Here is an 18,863-nt window from a genome sequence, read left to right on the forward strand (position 1 = left end):
TGGCCCCTAATTCCTAAACTGTTGGGTCCAAAACTCCCAAAATCAATCCCACACTTTCTTTTATGGTTATAAACCTTGTAGAGATTTCTATTTACTTATACTAAAGTTATACTGTGAAAACCAAATGTCTTCAGATGACAAAGAGGACGACGCCAATGTCACCAATAAAATATTCAATTTTTGCGGTCGTATAAAAATAAATAAGGATTAAAAAAGTTGTGACAAAAAGTTAAATGATTGAAACTGTATCAACACCATAAAACATACTCCACTCGGCTTCAATATGACAACCCATATGGTACTACTTGACAAAGTATTATTTTAATTCTTTAACATTGATGCCCACTAGATCATTTAACATGCCCCATTTCAACCTCCTATTATTACAAGTTAACAACTTGGTACAAATACCTTGACCTGAAGGTCAATGAAAGGAAATCCTCAATACACCACATAACATCAACTGACAATATAAAAGGTATTAATTTGAGGGTCATCTCATTTTCCTTTACATTCTTGTATATAAAATAAATGTAGCAAAATGAGATAAACCAAATACCACAGATGGAGTAATACCATGGGTACATTCACCTGGAATAAAAAGAATCACAAAGCCAGACAGTAGTATTATTGCTTAGAAACAGCGTTAAATTATATTTAAATTCACATCTTCCCACTAAATTGACTGGTTACACATCCTCAGAATAGAAGAATAAGAAAAGTAGAATAGAAGATAACAATTGAAACTTCAGCGTTTATTTTTTCTGAATGCATTTCTCCTAATCACAGTTAGTCAAGTTATAACCTGGCTGACACTGTTACATTATTCTCATTTTCTATTTTGTACATGTATTTCACTGCAGCATTAGTTGTAATCATAAAAATTAGTTTTGATGTTCAGTTAAGAAAATAAGCAACTTATAGTTGGTTTTATAAACTTGTTTTTTGGTTTTATAACTTTTAAAAGATTGCCATGGGTGATGGGTACATTAGGGATTGATGGTCAAACTCCAGGTCTTCACTACCCTATTATAACAAAAACAATATTTCTGAATTAGCTCATTTCACCAGTAAATAAAACTGAAAACCATGAAGTATGAACAAAGAGAATATGAAAATGTCTCATTTACTCTCCAATCCCAGAATTATTCACCTTCAAAAAACATGTTGTGGAGGACAACAGACCTGAGATTAGTAAGATAATGAGTAATAATCAGATAAACAACAGGTACTCGTTCAGGTCATTGTACTTAACATCCCACATCAATTAATGGTGCCACCAGAGTACACAATCATGCAGGTCTCATCAATGCATTTATCTGCAATGTATCTATTCATTCAGTAATGAAAATTAGTATTGGTCTATACGGTATATTTCAACCAACTCATCAACTAGCAGTCACTAGTGTACTTTTATATTGGTTTCTTCACCTGTCAGACCTGTATAGAGTATACTTAGCAAAGTTTTGAAAAGGGGAATTTTAATGTTTGTGATATGTCCAGATATTTTCCTAAAAAATAAAGAGTTTTATGGAGTTTTCAGTAGGTGTTTTTGACCGAGTGAGTAATAATGATTATTTTTCTAGTTATTTGGTATTTTGTTCAATGAATGACCAGGGTTATTTATATGGGAAATGTCCTCTTAACAAATATTTGTGTGGTTACAATCTTTCTATTGTATGATAATTTTTGCGCAGTTTTTGGATCAGAAGCCCCATTTTAGATATATCCACTTTATCAATAGCCACCTTCTTTATTATTGAATTATATGACACACAAAGAAATACAGTACTATTTGCTTTCCTTCCTCAAATTCTTTCATTAAATTAGAAAAAAAAGAGAAATACTTTTTGTACAAAGTACTTTGGATAAAGTGGTAAGTCTCAATTAAACACTTCCTCATCTACTTTTACGACCAATTATATAAGTAATGATTTACTGTCTCAATGTACATGCATGTCTTCAAATAATTCCATGTAGAGGACACTTGTGACTCTACTTGTATATATGATGTGGGCATTAGATCATCAAAAATGAAGGGGAAATTTTGATTGTTACAGTGTATTCCTTTATTTTTGGTTGGCAGCAATTTTCATGGATTGAGGAAAAGTTGTAGTTTATTAGATATTTGATTTGATGGTTTTGCCAAAATTTGTACATAGCCCTATAGAAAATGTAAACTTAGCTGAACTTTAAATTCATGGTGACCAATATCTATACCAACAATATCAAATTGGTATCCCATGAATAATAATGAATGCACACTATTTCTTTTATTTCAGCTAATGAAAGCTATAGTTCAAAGCAAACAAGTACTACCATACTAAAGCTCATTTCCGTGTCTAAACCAAGGATTTTTTGTTGTTGAAATACCAAAGGTTTAAACAGTGGCAGATCCAGGAGTGAGGATTCCGTGGTTGGAACCCCACCCTCTTTTTATGGGACAATCAATGCATTTGAATGGGGACATATAAATTGAATCCCCTCCTTTTGAAAATGGCTGAAGCCAACCCTGTTATACCAAGACATAAGCTAGTAAACATGGTGAATGATACATTTCTAAGTCAGTACCTTCGGTTATGTGTGTGAACTTTTAAAATAAAAGAATTGCATGCACTCATTACATGACTTACAGATATGGAACATGTCTGCTGGCCAAATTCTAGTTCTAAATCAACTTGAAACTTTTACTAACAGAGAACCTGTACACAACAACAAAGACAAAGACCCCTCTTATTTATAAATACTATAACTACACATTCACCAATGTCATTTATGTGGAGAGAAATTTGGCAATTAATCTGTAATTGAAGCTGCCATAAAATACCTGATTTATGTAATATTGAGTTATTTATAAACACAAGGAAATGATTCATTCAGAAGAAACAATGTTCATAAGTATACATGTACCTTTATCAAACACCTGCAGAAATATAAATATTTAGTTTTTAAATTAGATCACATAGCAAGAATGTGTATAGCAAGTTTTTCAACCTTGATCAGCTAATTTTTAAATCATTGTCATTTGACATCTGATTTTACTATACTTATGTATGACAGATGATCTCTCAAATTATATACTTATTCATGACATTTATTTAAAACATAAACTAATAAAACAATGTAAAAAAAGTTTTACTCTGATATTGGTATGTGTATATGTACTTGTCCGAGAATATGTATCATACAGCAACATCATGAACGATCATGAACAGCGCAATAAATCTTGATCTTACAAAATATGTCAAGATTTTATCAAAATTTCAGTGCAGAAAGAATAAAAGAAACGTTTTAGATCTGCTTCAAGCTTTAATTTAGCAAACTATCAAAGCAATATTAATACATTTTATTTATTAACTTTAAACTTCTGTATAGATATTGCTAAAGATTGGTCTTCCTGTACTGTTTATGACAAAGCTGTAGGAAATCTCCCATGAAGTACAGCCAGTTATATACATTAAGTGTAGGGTGGTAGATATCAAATCAGTAGATCCCATGTTTCCCACATTTAAATATATTATTTCATTGCTGAAATCTTGAGAAACAATAAGAAATTGCTCATCCTTGATCCTTAACCTTGAAGAAATTTCACTAGGTTATATGAAAACTTGACAAATTTTCCTCATGGTATATTGATAATCATCAGACCATTGACACCAAAACTATTCTCATCAATGTCAGACCATTCACACCAGAACTCACTACTTTAAAATCACACTAAACTATCAGTTTATAAAATACTCACCAACGCAAGACCATTTACACCAGAACTAACTACTGTTGCACCAAACCATTGGTATGATTTGTCTTCTTTGTCTAAATAAGTTGTTCCATTATACTGTTGATCATTTCCTAGTAAAAGAGAGATATTCAACAATCGCATGCTAAAAAGTCTTGTAGATCTGACCTGGTATCTTAAATTAATGCATAAAACTGTCTCAACACAAAAATATTTCATAATAACATTATGTCCATGGACACAATTTACTGTGAAAGTGTCTAGTGGACATAATTTCATGGGGGACAATATTTAATTGTGTTCACTCCTCATCAGTAAGATATATAATGTGACTTAATCTGTTTACATGGCATGGAAAATGTAAGCAACAAGACAGTTACTCACTCCTAGTACAATGAGAAACTCTTATCCTTCAGCAGCAACTTAGTTCAATACTTAATCCAGGTTAGATTTGAGTTTCTCATTTTTTGAGATTTTTGTGTAGTGTTTTACACGTTTTGTGGACTGTTGTTTGGCTTTTCCAGGTTGGGGATTAATCTCCAAAATGGGTTCAGAATATAAAACTTCTTTATTTAATTCAAGAAATTTTAAATTTTGAATTTTAATAGCAAAAATATTCTAAGGTGCATTTGTTTATAAAGGTCAACCCAGGGACTTTCTATACTAACGTTAGTATAGAAAGTCCCTGGTCAACCGTAGCAACTTTTGGAAAGTTACGTTTCCAGAAAATGAATAAGCTGCTGCATTGATCGAACTTATTTATACCAACAAGGTAGGATTTTGAAAAATAACTTGGCCATGATAATCACAAAAATAAATGGTTTGTTCTGTGGTAGTTTGAAAATAAATTATCTGACTTGCAATGTATTGAAAATAAATAACTCAGCAGGTCTAATCGAAAGTATGAGATGGCACCAGATTCTTCATAAATTCATCTTTTTTCCCCAAAAAAATCGGGAAACTCTTCCTAATTTTTTTAATAATAAAAGTATAAATATCATTTGAATATACTTGAAATGTCTAAAAAAAAAATGGTTTCATTTAACTTCAGGTACATGTATATTGTCTCAGGAAACCTTACCTCACTTTTATTTTAACAGGGCCGTAACTACATTGAGGCAAATGCCTCATGAAGGAAATTTCAAAACAAAACGCTTGTCTCCATATCAAATTGTGTTCACAGCGAGTGCCTTGCAAGAAGCAAGTTCTGTTTTCCCTCAGACGTAGCCCTGATTTTTCGGGATCAATGTTTCTTATTTATTTGTCTTTTGTTCATTGATTGTCCTTCTGTATTCGGTTAGTGTTGCATTCCTTTTGTAATCTAGTAATTTTGTTATGAACTTGATCAAGAGTTTAAAAAAAACAGCAGCCACAAACTTAACTATATGAATTCCATTTTTGCTTTATCATGCACATTGGTCTTTTGATGCTGCTAGGAACTTAACACTGAATTTATACATTTTGCTTTGAGAAAAAAATATTGTCAAAAAATTATTAAAACAAAACTTGCATTTTCAGATTATAAAAGGGTTTTTCGGAACACCCAGAAAGCATGATTTTGCATCATTTGTTCTATAGCTTCTTGGGCCTTCAGTGGCTCCAAAACCCTTCAAAAAAAATTTGCCTCGCTCCCCTCGGCAACATATGTTTGCCAATACTTTTAAAAAAGGCTAGTTACTACCAAACTTTAATAATATGTATGTATGCAATACATATATATGTCATATATGCAGTTGAAAATATAAAAGATTAATTTCTGCAGAGGATGATGATTAATTCTGATTAAATGGTACTTAATGACTTGACTATACATGTATAATTTATAATAAACAAATCATTTTAAAATTGTATGTTTTCGAATATCATAAATATAGTTGTGAAAATGAATAATCAGTCCCTTGCTTTAATGAAAATGAAAAATCTTGCTTCAATAGTGCAGAAAATGAATAATCTGTCCTCTTTGTTTACGAAAATAGATAACCGATCAAAAACGAATCCTCCTGCCCCCCCCCCCCCCCCCCCCCCTCAGAATATCAAATGGTCATCCCCTAATGTATCCAATTTTGGGTTTATCCCAAACTGGATATAATCAGAGACATATATAATTGATTTGGGAGCTTAGAGTCAATGGAGATAATCGTCATAATCCCCAACCTCTTTTCACCTTTTTTTTAAATGTTTTTTTTCTTCGACGGTATGCCAGCTTGGTTTGGGGTTTTTTTCCATCATTTTGATGCGCTTTTATCATGATTTCGCTGATTTAATACCTGTAGACTTTTCAAGGCAGTTTGCATTACAGGAAGTCTCTATAGTAAGTCAAAACCGCATACGGTTACGGTTGGGATGCGACAAAGCTTACCTTGCCTATCAAATGGAATGACTCGACATGATTGAGTGTCTACGCTACATCTATATACAGCTCCTCCTCTTATAATTCCAGGTTGAAGATTTGTTTGAGCCTCTGGAGCTCCGACTAACATCCTGTAACAATAAATGTCATGTAAATAAAAAGTTTGACTGCACAGGTGCCCGTTCAGCCTCTGGTTCAGCTAAGACTAATCAGCATGCACTTGACTAGTTGTGTTTTCTGTGGGGGTTTCTGACTGCCCTTGCAAATTGTACTGAACCTAAAGTAAGTTGTAATTTGATCAAGAGTTTTATTCTAGTTCAAATTTTATCTTTTTAAACAGGGGACATTTTCGGGCAGAAAAATAGCACCGGACTCCAACAAATGGGTGCCAGTAAAGCTGAGTCATTGTACAGAACTTCGATATTTCAGCAGGGTAAAATGTAGTTTTTGTTCATTAAAAATCATAATTTACACATGAGAAGCATACATGCTATATAGGCCCTTGTGGACCCATTATGTGTAATAAAATATGTTCTTGTTCTTGTAAAAGGTCGCCAAGAAATCTGGGGGAAAAATAATATTAGAATAATCCCCTCTCTCCGTGCTCCTGTATAGTCATTCCAAACTGACACTGTACAATCTCGTCAATGGTTGTAGTGGTATCTTGAACTTCGTGTTGTATTATTTACTGATGTGATCCCTTCTGTCCTGGTCAATGTCATACAGCATGCTTGTGTATAGTTACAAGTGGTAAATTCTAGATGTTTGCTGTTACAGAAGGTTTACGGTTTCTGTTATCCTTACTACACACTTTTATTTTGCCACTGTTTGTGTTGCAAATCGACACATTATGTTCATCAGGATTTTTCTAGTTACAAAAAAATGTAACATAATTAAAATATTTCAATAACATGCCGATAAATGTAACCCTGTATTATAACAGTAGCTACATTATAGAAGTCACCTAAGGTCATACATGTAGATCATATTTTCACTTTGATATGTATGTAGGTAACATTTGCCCAGGTGTTCCACATCTATAAATGTCACATAATTACAAGGGTCACTTATCAAACAAAACATAATCTCGGTTATAACTATAATTAATAAAGAAGTAGAATTATGTAATGATACCACTTCCTTTTCGACTTTGATTAATGGTCAAGAAAACTTAATCCAAGATGTTGCAAAAGCCTAACACAATATTTGAAGTAACATTTCATGGATGGAGGCTTCTAATGAATTTTTCAATAAAACTTTAAATTTGTCAACTTTGGTGACTCACGGTACACTATACATGATACAATGTGAGACCAATGTACTTTCAGTTTATTTGCGTTTGAACCAAGACTATACATTATAGTGTATTGTGGTTTGGATGGAGAGTTGTCTCATTGTTGAGAGGAGGGGAGTGGATCGTAATACTTGGCAGTCCCTGTCCTTGGTCATGTTGGTTAGCGAAGATGGTACCCATAATATCACTTCTTATTTCTATCGGCGCACACTGTGTATAGACATTAGATATTATTTTTTTTATTAAACCAATCATGGGCCCTTGTCGGGCAAGATATAGACTTGCTACAATTCCCTTTCTAATATTTCTCTCTTACTAATTTATATGTTTACTGATAAGTGCCAGCCTACTGATTGCCCTTGGAGAAAGGGACTTGTATAATAACATTTTATACCGACCAGATACTGGTCGGTAAGAGGTTATTATTTCACATCTGCTGATAGTAGATAATTAGGCTGTCATGTGTATATATCCCATGCTGTTCTCCCATATTTTATCTCAAGTAGATTACAATTTCACTTTTCTTATGATTCTTACATCAAAATGGATACAGATGTCATATCTGCTGCAATAGATTTTGGATTACAAAAGTTGTCATTTACTGAAATCAAAATTAACCAGAGAAAAGTTGTAGAAAGCTTTTTGGCAGGCAAAGATGTATTTTTCTGTTCTCCAACTGGAAGTGGCAAATCACTAACTTTTGAAATAGCACCTTTTGTATTTAAATATTTACAGAAGAATGATATGTGTATTGTACTTGTTATTTCGCCTCTAACATCTTTAATGCGTACACAGACTCAAGCATTGAATAGAAAAGGAATTAAAGCAGTATATTTGAAGGACATTACCTCACCATCTAATTTTGAAGACAGCCTAACAAATCTTTCCTTAGTAGATGTAAAGGATGGCAAAATTGACATTATTTTCTCCAGTCCAGAGTCACTTATTGGACATGAAAGAAAATTACTATTGGATTTGGCAAAGAAAAATTTTATCAAGACAGTATTTGTAGACGAAGCTCACTGCATAAAAAAGTTGTAAGTATTTATTTTTGTACATATAATAATGTATAATACTAAAGTAGAAAAACAAATCATCTGAATCGCTCTAACATAAGCTATAACATACATAAGAAGAAATATGTATATCTTTAAAATAGTACATGCATACAAAAGAACATCATATATTTATAAATGTATATATATCTGTACATGCAATAACTATTTAATGTTTATTTATTCAAAACATTCTCATTTAATTTTACTTTTAATAATTAATCACCCTTTTATTTGAATATTTCTGTTATTATTATGAAAGATTATTCTGCCAATGGTATCAAAATTAAAAACTTTCAATTCATATTGTGATGTTTTGAAAGATGTATGAAATATTTGCTACTGGACTGTTGGATATCTACATTAATTAAGATTTTATAAATATGTTTTCTATGGTACTTACATAATTTTTCTTATGAAATACTTCGTTGTAATGCTTAAGCATTTTTATGAGACCTATGCAGATTTATATTGCAATATGATTAATTAATTTCATTTTTTTCAGTGGGCTTCCAGATAAAAAGAAGAAGAAATTGGCATATAGACCATGTTATGGCCGACTTGACGAAATTCGTTCACTTGTTGGGGGTCATGTACCAGTAGTGGCTCTAACAGCAACAGCTACAGAGGAAACCAAAGCTGTCATTAAAAAGCAACTTTGTATGGATAACTGCTCTGAGATTATGGTAAATCCCGACAAAAAGAATGTAACATACTGGGTACATAATTTACCTTCAGATGATATTTGCACCAATTTTAGATGGTTAGTAAAGTTATTAAGAGGTTATAAGCAGGCCACTTCAAGGATGATTATATTCTTTAGGCAAATCAAACACATGGCAGACGTATATGAATATCTTGAAACATCCCTTAAGCATGATGCTTACATAGACTTCAAAGAGGGAGGACCAAATGATAACAGAAATCGCCTTTTTGACATGTTCCACATGAAAACCGATGACGACGTAAAAGATTTTATTTGTACATCCTACATGAATCCAAATGGTAATATTAGAGTTGTTCTATGTTCAACATCCTTTAGCATGGGTCTAGATGTAAAAGGTGTGGATACAGTTATACATTATGGTCCAGCTAATGATGTTGATGACTATGTACAAGAATCTGGTCGTGCTGGTAGGGAACCTTCACAACAATGCAATGCTATTCTACTAACTTACAAAAGGTGTTTAGGAAGTCAAAATATATTCCCATCTATGAAAGAATATGTTAAATCTCAAACCTGTAGACGGGCGTTTATTCTAAATATATTTAAAACAATTGTTGAACATGCACATATACCTCACTTTTGTTGTGATATTTGTCGTCTCTCGTGCAAATGGGCATGCAGTTGTGAAGATGAATGTGTATGTACAAACACTTGCAATCAAGTTCTCCCTAAAATAAACACAGCTATTATGTCAAATGAGGACAATGATGATAGTGATGATAACGATGACAATGACATTACAGAACTGGATGATATGTTTTCAAGTGATAGTGGCAGTGATGTTTTAGAATCGTCAACAAGAAAACCACAAGTCATTTACAGTTCAGATGATGAAATGTTTTGAAACAATAAAATTGTTCTGCTAATAGAAATGTTTATTTTGAAACTTTTTTAAACTAGCACCAATCCAGTCTCTAACAAACTCCATGTCTAGCTCTGTAAGGGGATTTTCCTTCATGTTTGGATAGGCATAATGTGATCGGCCAGGAATGAAATCGAATAAATTACATGCCTGGAATTGTCTGACCAAAGTTATAATGTCTATTTCCTTGTCACATGTTTTATGTCGTCCTGATGGAACATGCACGCTTTATATAGATTAGACCGTTGGTTTTCCCGTTTGAATGGTTTTACACTAGTAATTTTGGGGCCCTTTATAGCTTGTTGTTCGGTGTGAGCTAAGGCTCCGTGTTGAAGGCCGTACTTTAACCTATAATGGTTTACTTTTTAAATTGTTATTTGTATGGAGAGTTGTCTCATTGGCACTCACACCACATCTTCCTATATCACGTTACACATTTTGTCAAACTGTTTGATAATTTCGTGGACTTTCATAGCACTCTTACTGACTCTCGACACCACTTTCTCAGTAAAAACACCTCTGTAACTATGGGCAGAATCTTTAAACACCTTATTACAATGTTCTACGTCTAAATCATTAGGATGATTTGTGTTTGCGTCCCCCTTATGGTTTACAGTTCTGTTCCATATCAGTCTGTGTGCCTGGCGTTCTGTTAACAGAACTTCAGTTTGGGCTATAGTTTCCAATGTACCAAAGGCGTATTTTGTACAATGACAATATTTATAATACAAAACAAGGAACTGGTCAATTCTCAACATCCTTGATCCATCACCCATATGAATTGCATCGTTGTGATCCATTCGTAATAAACCCAATGTTAAAACCAACTTTGTATATGCACTCACTCCATCAGATTCATTGTTGTTATCCTTGCCACTTGAAACTTTTTCCTTAGCAAAAAGAGGGTCATAATGACCATGAATGGAGGATTCGTGTTTTCTGAGGGAATGTGGTTGTTTGTACTTTTTTCCACAGTATCTACAATTATACGTATTGCAATTTGGCCCATATTCTGGAAGTTTAGGTATTTCTGGCAATGTGAATGTCTTAACAAACGAGCGTGCCTGGTCAAAAATATATTCTTTCATTTCATTTGTATTCCCAACTGCACCCTCATACACATTTTTACAGGGTAAAGAGTCTATACTTTCCATTCCAAAATGAGTAAGACCACCTGTTATAATATATGCTGTGGTAACTTTCTCAACAAGATCAGAAGCTGCATAAAAATCATCAGCCGGATCTTGGGTAACATTTCTTGCATTTATGGTGTTGCGTGCTGCATACAGAGTTCCCTGGTCTCTAGCTGACGAGGTTGAGTAGAGCAACTTCCAAATGACCTGAAATTGAAACAATCAGACAGATTACGGGTTTAACAATGAAAAAATATGCATTTCTCAAAAAATAAAAGTGTTTTTCTGAAAAAATATATTCAAAATAAATATCAACATACGACATAATCTATTTCAAATTATCTTTCTTATGTAGATATAAAAAAGAAGATGTGGTATGATTACCAATGAGACAACTGTCAACAAGAGACCAAAATGACACAGACATTAACAACTATATATAGGTCACTGTACAGCCTTCAACAATGGGCAAAGTACATACCGCATTGTCAGCTATAAAAGGCCCCGTAATGACAATGTAAAACAAAACACATATGTAACACATAAACAAACGTTAACCACTAAATTACAGGCTCCTGACTTGGGACAGGCACACACATGTACATAAACAATGTGGTGGGGTTAAACATGTAAGCGGGATCCCAACCCTCCCCCTAACGTGGGACAGTGGTTTAACAGTACAATATAAGAACGAACTATAAAAATCAGTTGAAAAAGGCTTAACTCATCAGATGGACAAAAATACAATTGGACGTGGCCAGGTACTTGTACATCCCGACAACAAAAAGACACTAGGAACATTTCTGAGAGTACTCTCAGTTATCCCTCAGCTAGTTCAAAGCCACTAACAACTAATAAAAAATCATGCATCTTAGAGTATTGTAGACATTACCTTTAGCAACTCTCCCTGGTTGTGAAATTCTTCCATTTTAGGTACCAGTCCCTCTAATCTTTTTGTTGGAGTTCGACCATTTCGTTTGGATGACTGTGCCTGTTTGTGTCTCTCAAAAGTTAAATAGTCTCCTCCACTCAAGACTTTTTGTGGCTGTTTTGTCCAGTCATCTGTTTCATTGTGTCCAGGTACATACTTGTGCATAAATTCACAAATGTCTGTCATATCTTCGTTGTATTGCTCACTTTTCATCAAAACTCCCATATTTATCTATTAAAAGCAAAATGAGGTACATGAAGTTAAACACAATCAAATATAATTCTTATATGCATGTATAGTAAAAAATTAATTATATGTTTTGTACTTAAGTATTAATACTTTTTAATATATATATATATAAAAAAGAAGTGGTTATGATTGCCTATGAGACAACACTCCACAAGAGACCAAATGACTTTGAAATTAACAACTCTATGTTACTACTGTACGACCCCAGTTAAGCATATTATTACTTTTTAGGGTTATAATCTTTTCGACTAATTTATATATATATGCTATTGCTTGATTCTTAACATATATCAACACAACTTAAACTTATAGTGGGTTTATTGAAATATGTTGTATAAATAGGTTTTTTGCTAAATATCAAGAGATAAAATGAAGGACACCATAACAAACAGTAATTTTCGAAGACTTAATTAAGATGCAGGATTTGAAAGTAACCATTTTTAAACACATACATGTAGGGTAGCCTTTTCCCTTTGTGAACCAAAGTCAAAGATTTGTCAAGTTTATATAAATGTTTATGTTACATCCTTGTCCTTGTTTGCAATATGCATGTAATATTTGCCACTGACCAATTTTAAAATTTTCATTAATTTGTTAATAATAACACATACAATATAAACTTACTCTTGCTGTTTTTTGTTTCATTTCTTTCATGTACTGATGCTCAATATTATCGGGAAGGACTGGTGCAAATATCTTGAAATGTGGAATATGCTGACTCCATATTTTTGCTACTAGGAAAGTGAAGTCACTAGCTATACTGTCCAATTCTAACTGACTCGGTATGAAAGTAGTGAAGGGCACTGTATTTGCATCTCCTTTGGCAACAGTGTTGTCTAGGTGGTTCCCTGAAATCCTGTTTTCATAGGCACATATTTGGTACATATGATGGTCTTTGTGTTGGTTATAGATGGTCATATTCCTGACTTTTGTACGCATATCTACATTATCTCCTACAAAGTAAAAGCCAGGGTGCATTAAATCTCTGTACTGATGCAAATCATTTTCTGCATTAGAAAGTTCAAGAATTCGTTGTACCATTGTATCAGCATCTCCATTCACCAAATCAATGGACTCTTTGATCATCTGTATGTTCTGAAGTAACACTAATTCATGTGACGTTTCAGTTGTTACTAGTTTTTGCATGGCAACAAGATCCTTGTCCCAGTCATTCCCTAACTTGTCTGCCAAACTTAGCGTTGATTGGTAGCTTAAGCAGTCGTATGTGGCATTCAGTCGAGAAAATGCAGACTTTTTGCAACCACCTTTCCACAAAATATAGCTATTAAAATGTTGAAAAGCATTTAAATCTTTGCTGTAAAGGGTCAAAAGTTTACAGCCAGCAGTCACTATGCCTGGTATTAAAGCTTCACCCTTTTTATACTTATTAAACTGATGTGCTGGGTTTGCTACCGCTGCCTCAAGTGATTTTAAAAACGTAGGAGCCTTCTGTCTCCATTCATCTATAACTCTGGCAAATGTAAGAGACTTTATCTTGTCATGGTTACGTAAAATTGAGTTATTCTCTCTTAGTGCCAAAGTCTTAATTTCTCCTTTGATGGTATCAAACACTGTTTCTTGGAAAACATCTTGTAAATCTAGAATTTGAAATTAACGAACCAACTGTAGGCATATCACCAGAGGTTAAGGCATCAAGAATTGGAAAGTGCTTCGCAGGCATGCACCGTATTTCATTTTTTAATCCACGGCATATTATAACCTAAAAAAAGAAAGAAGGTCTTTATTAAAAACAAAAAAAGAAGATGTGTTAGGATTGCAGATGAGACAACTTTCCACAAGAGACCAAAATGACACAGAAATTAACAACTTCAGGTTACCATACTGCCTTCAACAATAAGTAAAGATTATCATGTCTAAAAATTTAAAATACAAGTAATATAATTTTCACATTTTGAAAATAAATCTAATGTTTTATTTAATTTAACATTAATATTGGTATTTCACACAAAGATAGCTTTCCATTGACTTAGTTAACACTTTTGGCATCAACTGTTCTTTTTGTGTGTGTGTTTCTTTTTTTTCTGGGGAGGGGGGGTTAAAATTTGCCAGATTCTAGTTTTCCGGAGAGAAAATCATCTTTAATCGATAGGGGTCGTAAAATAAAACCAGTTTGTTTCCACTAAGAATTGGGACAAACACAAATTTGACACTTTGTTTTCCAAAAAAAAAATATTGTTACTGTATGCTAAAATTAAATAATTGTTCCCAAAAGTTTTTCAAAAATAAATTACTTGTTCTTCAAAAAATAACCATACTCACTATTTCCCTTCTCTAAAAATGATTGTTTCCTTATTAAACTAATGTTTTTTATTAGTTACTGTTTCATGTTTAATTTCATTATTTTATGTATGAATAAGTGTATAAAAAAGTAAATTAAACATATACATAAAGATATAATTAACAGTTTTTATAAATATGCTATTCAAGAAATATGCTCTTTAAAAATTTTGTATTCAAAACTGAAATTAACTATGCTTGAATCATAATTCGAATCTAGAAACACATGAAATATTTGCCACTGGAGGAAAAAAAATATAAAAAAATCAATAAATCAAAAGGGGATTGTACACTTTCTTTGCTCGTTTCTGTTGGTTATAGGATGATGATACATGTTTCCTATGAAAGAAAATTCCTTTCTTATTTTCTCTGTTTTTACAATAATGTACTTTACAAACATACCTTCAGTTCTGAATCAGTTTCAGTGTCAATATTGAATTCAGAGTCTTCTTCTTTTTCCTCATCTCTAGGAAACAACGATTTCCTACTATTAACAGTTGCACTACCATCCTCGGAAAATTGTCTTTTGAATGAAACCGAGTTATGTCCATGTGTTTCACGTAGTTTTGCCAAAGTATTCTGATATGACGATTTAAATGTTGTGAAAAGACTGTCAATTTTTTGCAATTCTCTAACACATTTTCTACATGCAGTATCTGCATGTGTCTCTTCTGTAATATTTATTTCCAGATATTTTTCAATAAGAATACAGTATTCAGATTTGATGCTGCCATGAAATAATTTTCTCCTGTAATCACATTTTTCAATTCTGTTTCCACAAATTACACAAAGAGTTTTTTTAGTTGTTGGAGTAAATTTTATAAATCTAAAAAACTTTTTTGGAGTAGAACTTTCGGCCATTAGACACAACAGAAACTCTGACAATGATGTGATGTTTGATCATATGTATAAGTTCAGTGACCTTATCTTTCTAGTAAGTTATAAAATGAAAATAAATAAACAGTATTTGCACAACACTGGAATATCAAGTTTCACTTCCCAACTGTTATCTGAAATTCTTATCAATAAATGTCAATCTTAATTACTCTAAGATTAACAGTTTGGTCAAGCCTCAGACAAACTTTACAAGTCCCTTCCTCCTGCAGATGTCAGTATAATTGTAATCTCCTAGTTATAGCAGTAAAATTATTAAAGGGGCAAAATTGAAAAAATAATAATAATTAGGAAGGGACATGTAGCAAGTCTAGGCAAGATACAAAAACATCAGAGACCTGATCATTGGTAACTTACTTATTGACCATATATCATCTTTTGGTGACCATAAACCACACAACCATACAACAAGGATTGTTAAAGTATTGTACTGTGGTTACTTATATTATCGAATTATATCTGGTAATTAAGATTGGCATCCACCATATTCTAGTATGACATGTAAACACGACCCGGAGATCCATCCATCAAATTTGACGTAATTGCGTTTACCAGTTCATCAATACACGTAATGTTTATCTTATTACTGTGTTCTCAGACTGAACTTTATTTAAAATTTCAACTTTTTCCAGGAAAAGATCTTAACTCATTTCAAATTACCTGCTTTCTGACGGTACAAGCCATGTGAAACATCTTTAATGCACTTGAGTGTTAAACCTTGTGTACTTTAAACACGACATATATGTATATGAAAAAAATTGTCAGATCTTTTTTTGAAATAATGGTTCAAAGGATTTTTTTAGTTTCGTTCTGATGTTGACTTCATTTTAAATGTGGTAACCATGTGTAAGATTATGCGTAAATGTGTATCTGAAGCGATGTCAGAATGGAAGAAATTTTTAAAATATGATAATTTTAGTGCATGTTTATTCCCTAGGTGACTGTCAAATCCCCAAGATAACGCTTGGGCGTTTACTAATATAGTTCTGTTTCCGGACAAATTATCCCATGGAGGTCAAAATGTCCTGTCGAGCGCCTGCAGTCAACGTCGTCATAAATTAGTTTGGATTAGATAATAAATAATCATGGGAGGGATCACATAATCACTTAACTTCCTCGAGCCTGTCAAGTTCATTTCACAAACGTGATCAACTTTACTTAATAGTTTTAAACAATTATAATGCAAAATCATAGCCACCACACTACCATGCAAAAAAAGAAAAAATACACTAATTTTTAACCTAAAAGTGTTCTTTTAAGAGAGTCATAAAATAACAACACTGACATTTATGCCTTATGGTCAACGATGGTAGTGTAGAACTCAACTGATCTTATTTTTCAACTACATCACCGCAATAAAGAGTATTTTGGGGAATGCAAAAGCCTATGATCCATATTTTACATCATGTTGATGTATGTACAAAAAATGTATCCAGACGGTCATTCGGTTAAAAGTTTAGATTGAAGCATTACTTTAATTATTCATCCATCAATAACTGATAGGTTACAATCATTACTTATCTATGCATGGACAATATCTGGAGGCTATCGTGTATCACGTCGTAGAAAAGAAACTGTTAAACATAACAAAATCAAAACAGACATATATCGACCTTTATAAAGAGTTTGATGTTTATTTTGTTTAAATAAGCGTGGCTAAATTAATGTAAATATCTAGCTAACACGTTTTTGACGATTATTTTTCATTGATATAAAATCGTGTACATTTGTTTGTATATGTAAGATTTATAAAACAAGATTAGACGATACATGACAACGAAGTGAATAGAGATGCTGTGTCATTTGAAGTTGAATTTTTCAATTAAGTAAATGGTTGAAAGAAATTGAAGAATGGGGTCCTAAGTACACCAAAAGCATGTAGATGTCATCCGTGAATATATATTATCCAGAGTCAATTAATGATCTATTAATCCGATCACCTGCTGATCGCTTAGGGATTCACCATAGGATTTTTTAAGCCAAGTTTACATCACATAGATAACACATGTTTGATGAGATAAAAGATAATTGTAAAATAATAAACACAAAACATGTGTAGCGTTTAACCTCGTCTTCCCGTCAGATTATAGTTATGTACTGATTGAACAAAAATGTTCATACTACATGTATAGTACATAAAACTAGATAAGAACATGATTGCAGCAACCTCTTACGATCCATATTAGTTTACCTTGCAAGTTTTATTTGTAATTACAATATTTTCAATGTATATTTCATTAGAAATACCATCTACAAATATCATCTCTTCAGTTAGTAATTGATTATTCTCGTAACTGTGGCAACACTTTTCTTTGTGAACTTTAAAGAATTTGTGAAAACTTACCATCCTGTGTTTTGGTCGAGATGTTGAGCTACTGAGAATCCGAACATACTCCCAGTTTCACCTCTTTGAATTATAGCGTTCTTTATATCCAAATTAAAGGCACTAGTTATAGGAATTGCATATCCAAAAATACACACAAACAAAACTATCACAGAAACATCGAAAAAACTATTTTTTCCGCAACTACACTTTGAGAAAAATACCTTATCCATTTTAAAACGAAATAAATAACTAGTTAATCTCATATTTATAAAACCAAGTGATCACTTTATCCAAAGTTGTTTTGTAAGAAGAAGTATTTAATTTCACACATATAATAATTTCATCGTTTTCTACACACTAAACAACAACTTCCTACGGTATCGTATGTGTATGTAAGATATTGGCATTTGTAAGAGTGATCCATTACTGCCTTCAGGGGGTGATCAGGTTAAAGTGATGCACGTCGGACGAGTTTATTGCCCCGTGTGTGTAAAGATCCTAATATAGAAATTGGCCTGACTCATTCATAAAATCATTAAAAAAAAAAGCTCCCGCTGTTGTTTGAATTAGTTTGTGAGAGGAAGTTTTATATTTGATGTGAGATTCCGTCTCCTTGTAAATGACCAGCAGTAAATTGCACGTTTGACCTAGATTTAAAAAGATTTATGAAGATGGTTGACCAATATAATTAATTGAATGTTACCCAACCTAATAACAGACATAAGACATATATTATGGACATTTTGGAAAGGCACAACAAGGATTGACACAACACATTTAACTGATTGATTTAATGTTTTTTTGTTCACTTTTGTTTTTCTCTGGTCAAATTTACAGAGCTATCATTTTTCTTTTGTCACTGTTTGACAAAGAAAAGTATTTATATTACGATTCTTAAACATTTACTTAAACAATATTAAACTCAGTGTAAAATAAAAAAAAAAACATACTTTTGAAATTTGTATGTTTTATTTGATTCTCCTTTAAAGTACACTGAACAGAGAT

The 18,863-nt window shown here is 32.6% G+C and overlaps 3 protein-coding genes across 5 annotated transcripts in view; 1 reads left to right on the plus strand and 2 right to left on the minus strand.

Moving 5' to 3' along the window:
- LOC139513209 (integrin alpha-8-like) overlaps positions 1 to 18,407 on the minus strand; it is a 65,568-nt gene extending 47,161 nt beyond the window's left edge. Inside the window, exons 1-3 of one of the 3 annotated variants that reach the window (XM_071301497.1) lie at positions 17,877 to 18,407; positions 6,099 to 6,220; positions 3,746 to 3,852 (exon numbers count right to left, since the gene is read on the minus strand). In XM_071301497.1, coding sequence (XP_071157598.1) covers positions 3,746 to 3,852; positions 6,099 to 6,220; positions 17,877 to 18,121 — 474 coding nt within the window. In that variant the 5' untranslated portion in view covers positions 18,122 to 18,407. The remainder of the gene's footprint in view (positions 1 to 3,745; positions 3,853 to 6,098; positions 6,221 to 17,876) is intronic. The other 2 variants (XM_071301496.1, XM_071301499.1) reach the window with 2 other exon arrangements.
- LOC139513210 (ATP-dependent DNA helicase RecQ-like) lies at positions 7,816 to 10,035 on the plus strand. Its single transcript, XM_071301500.1, has 2 exons — positions 7,816 to 8,420; positions 8,944 to 10,035. The coding sequence occupies exons 1-2, from the start codon at positions 7,927 to 7,929 to the stop codon at positions 10,007 to 10,009; spliced, it is 1,560 nt and encodes a 519-aa protein (XP_071157601.1). The 5' UTR covers positions 7,816 to 7,926; the 3' UTR covers positions 10,010 to 10,035.
- On the minus strand, positions 10,447 to 13,941 carry LOC139510383 (uncharacterized). The gene is made up of 3 exons (XM_071296965.1): positions 12,965 to 13,941; positions 12,053 to 12,322; positions 10,447 to 11,367 (listed from the first exon to the last, which is right to left on the minus strand). Exons 1-3 carry the CDS (start codon positions 13,484 to 13,486, stop codon positions 10,447 to 10,449), a joined length of 1,713 nt encoding a protein of 570 aa, XP_071153066.1. The 5' UTR covers positions 13,487 to 13,941.
- Positions 18,408 to 18,863: the final 456 nt, after the last annotated feature.

The sequence above is a fragment of the Mytilus edulis genome, chromosome 2, assembly GCF_963676685.1.
Source record: "Mytilus edulis chromosome 2, xbMytEdul2.2, whole genome shotgun sequence".
Taxonomy (NCBI): Eukaryota; Metazoa; Mollusca; class Bivalvia; order Mytilida; family Mytilidae; genus Mytilus; species Mytilus edulis.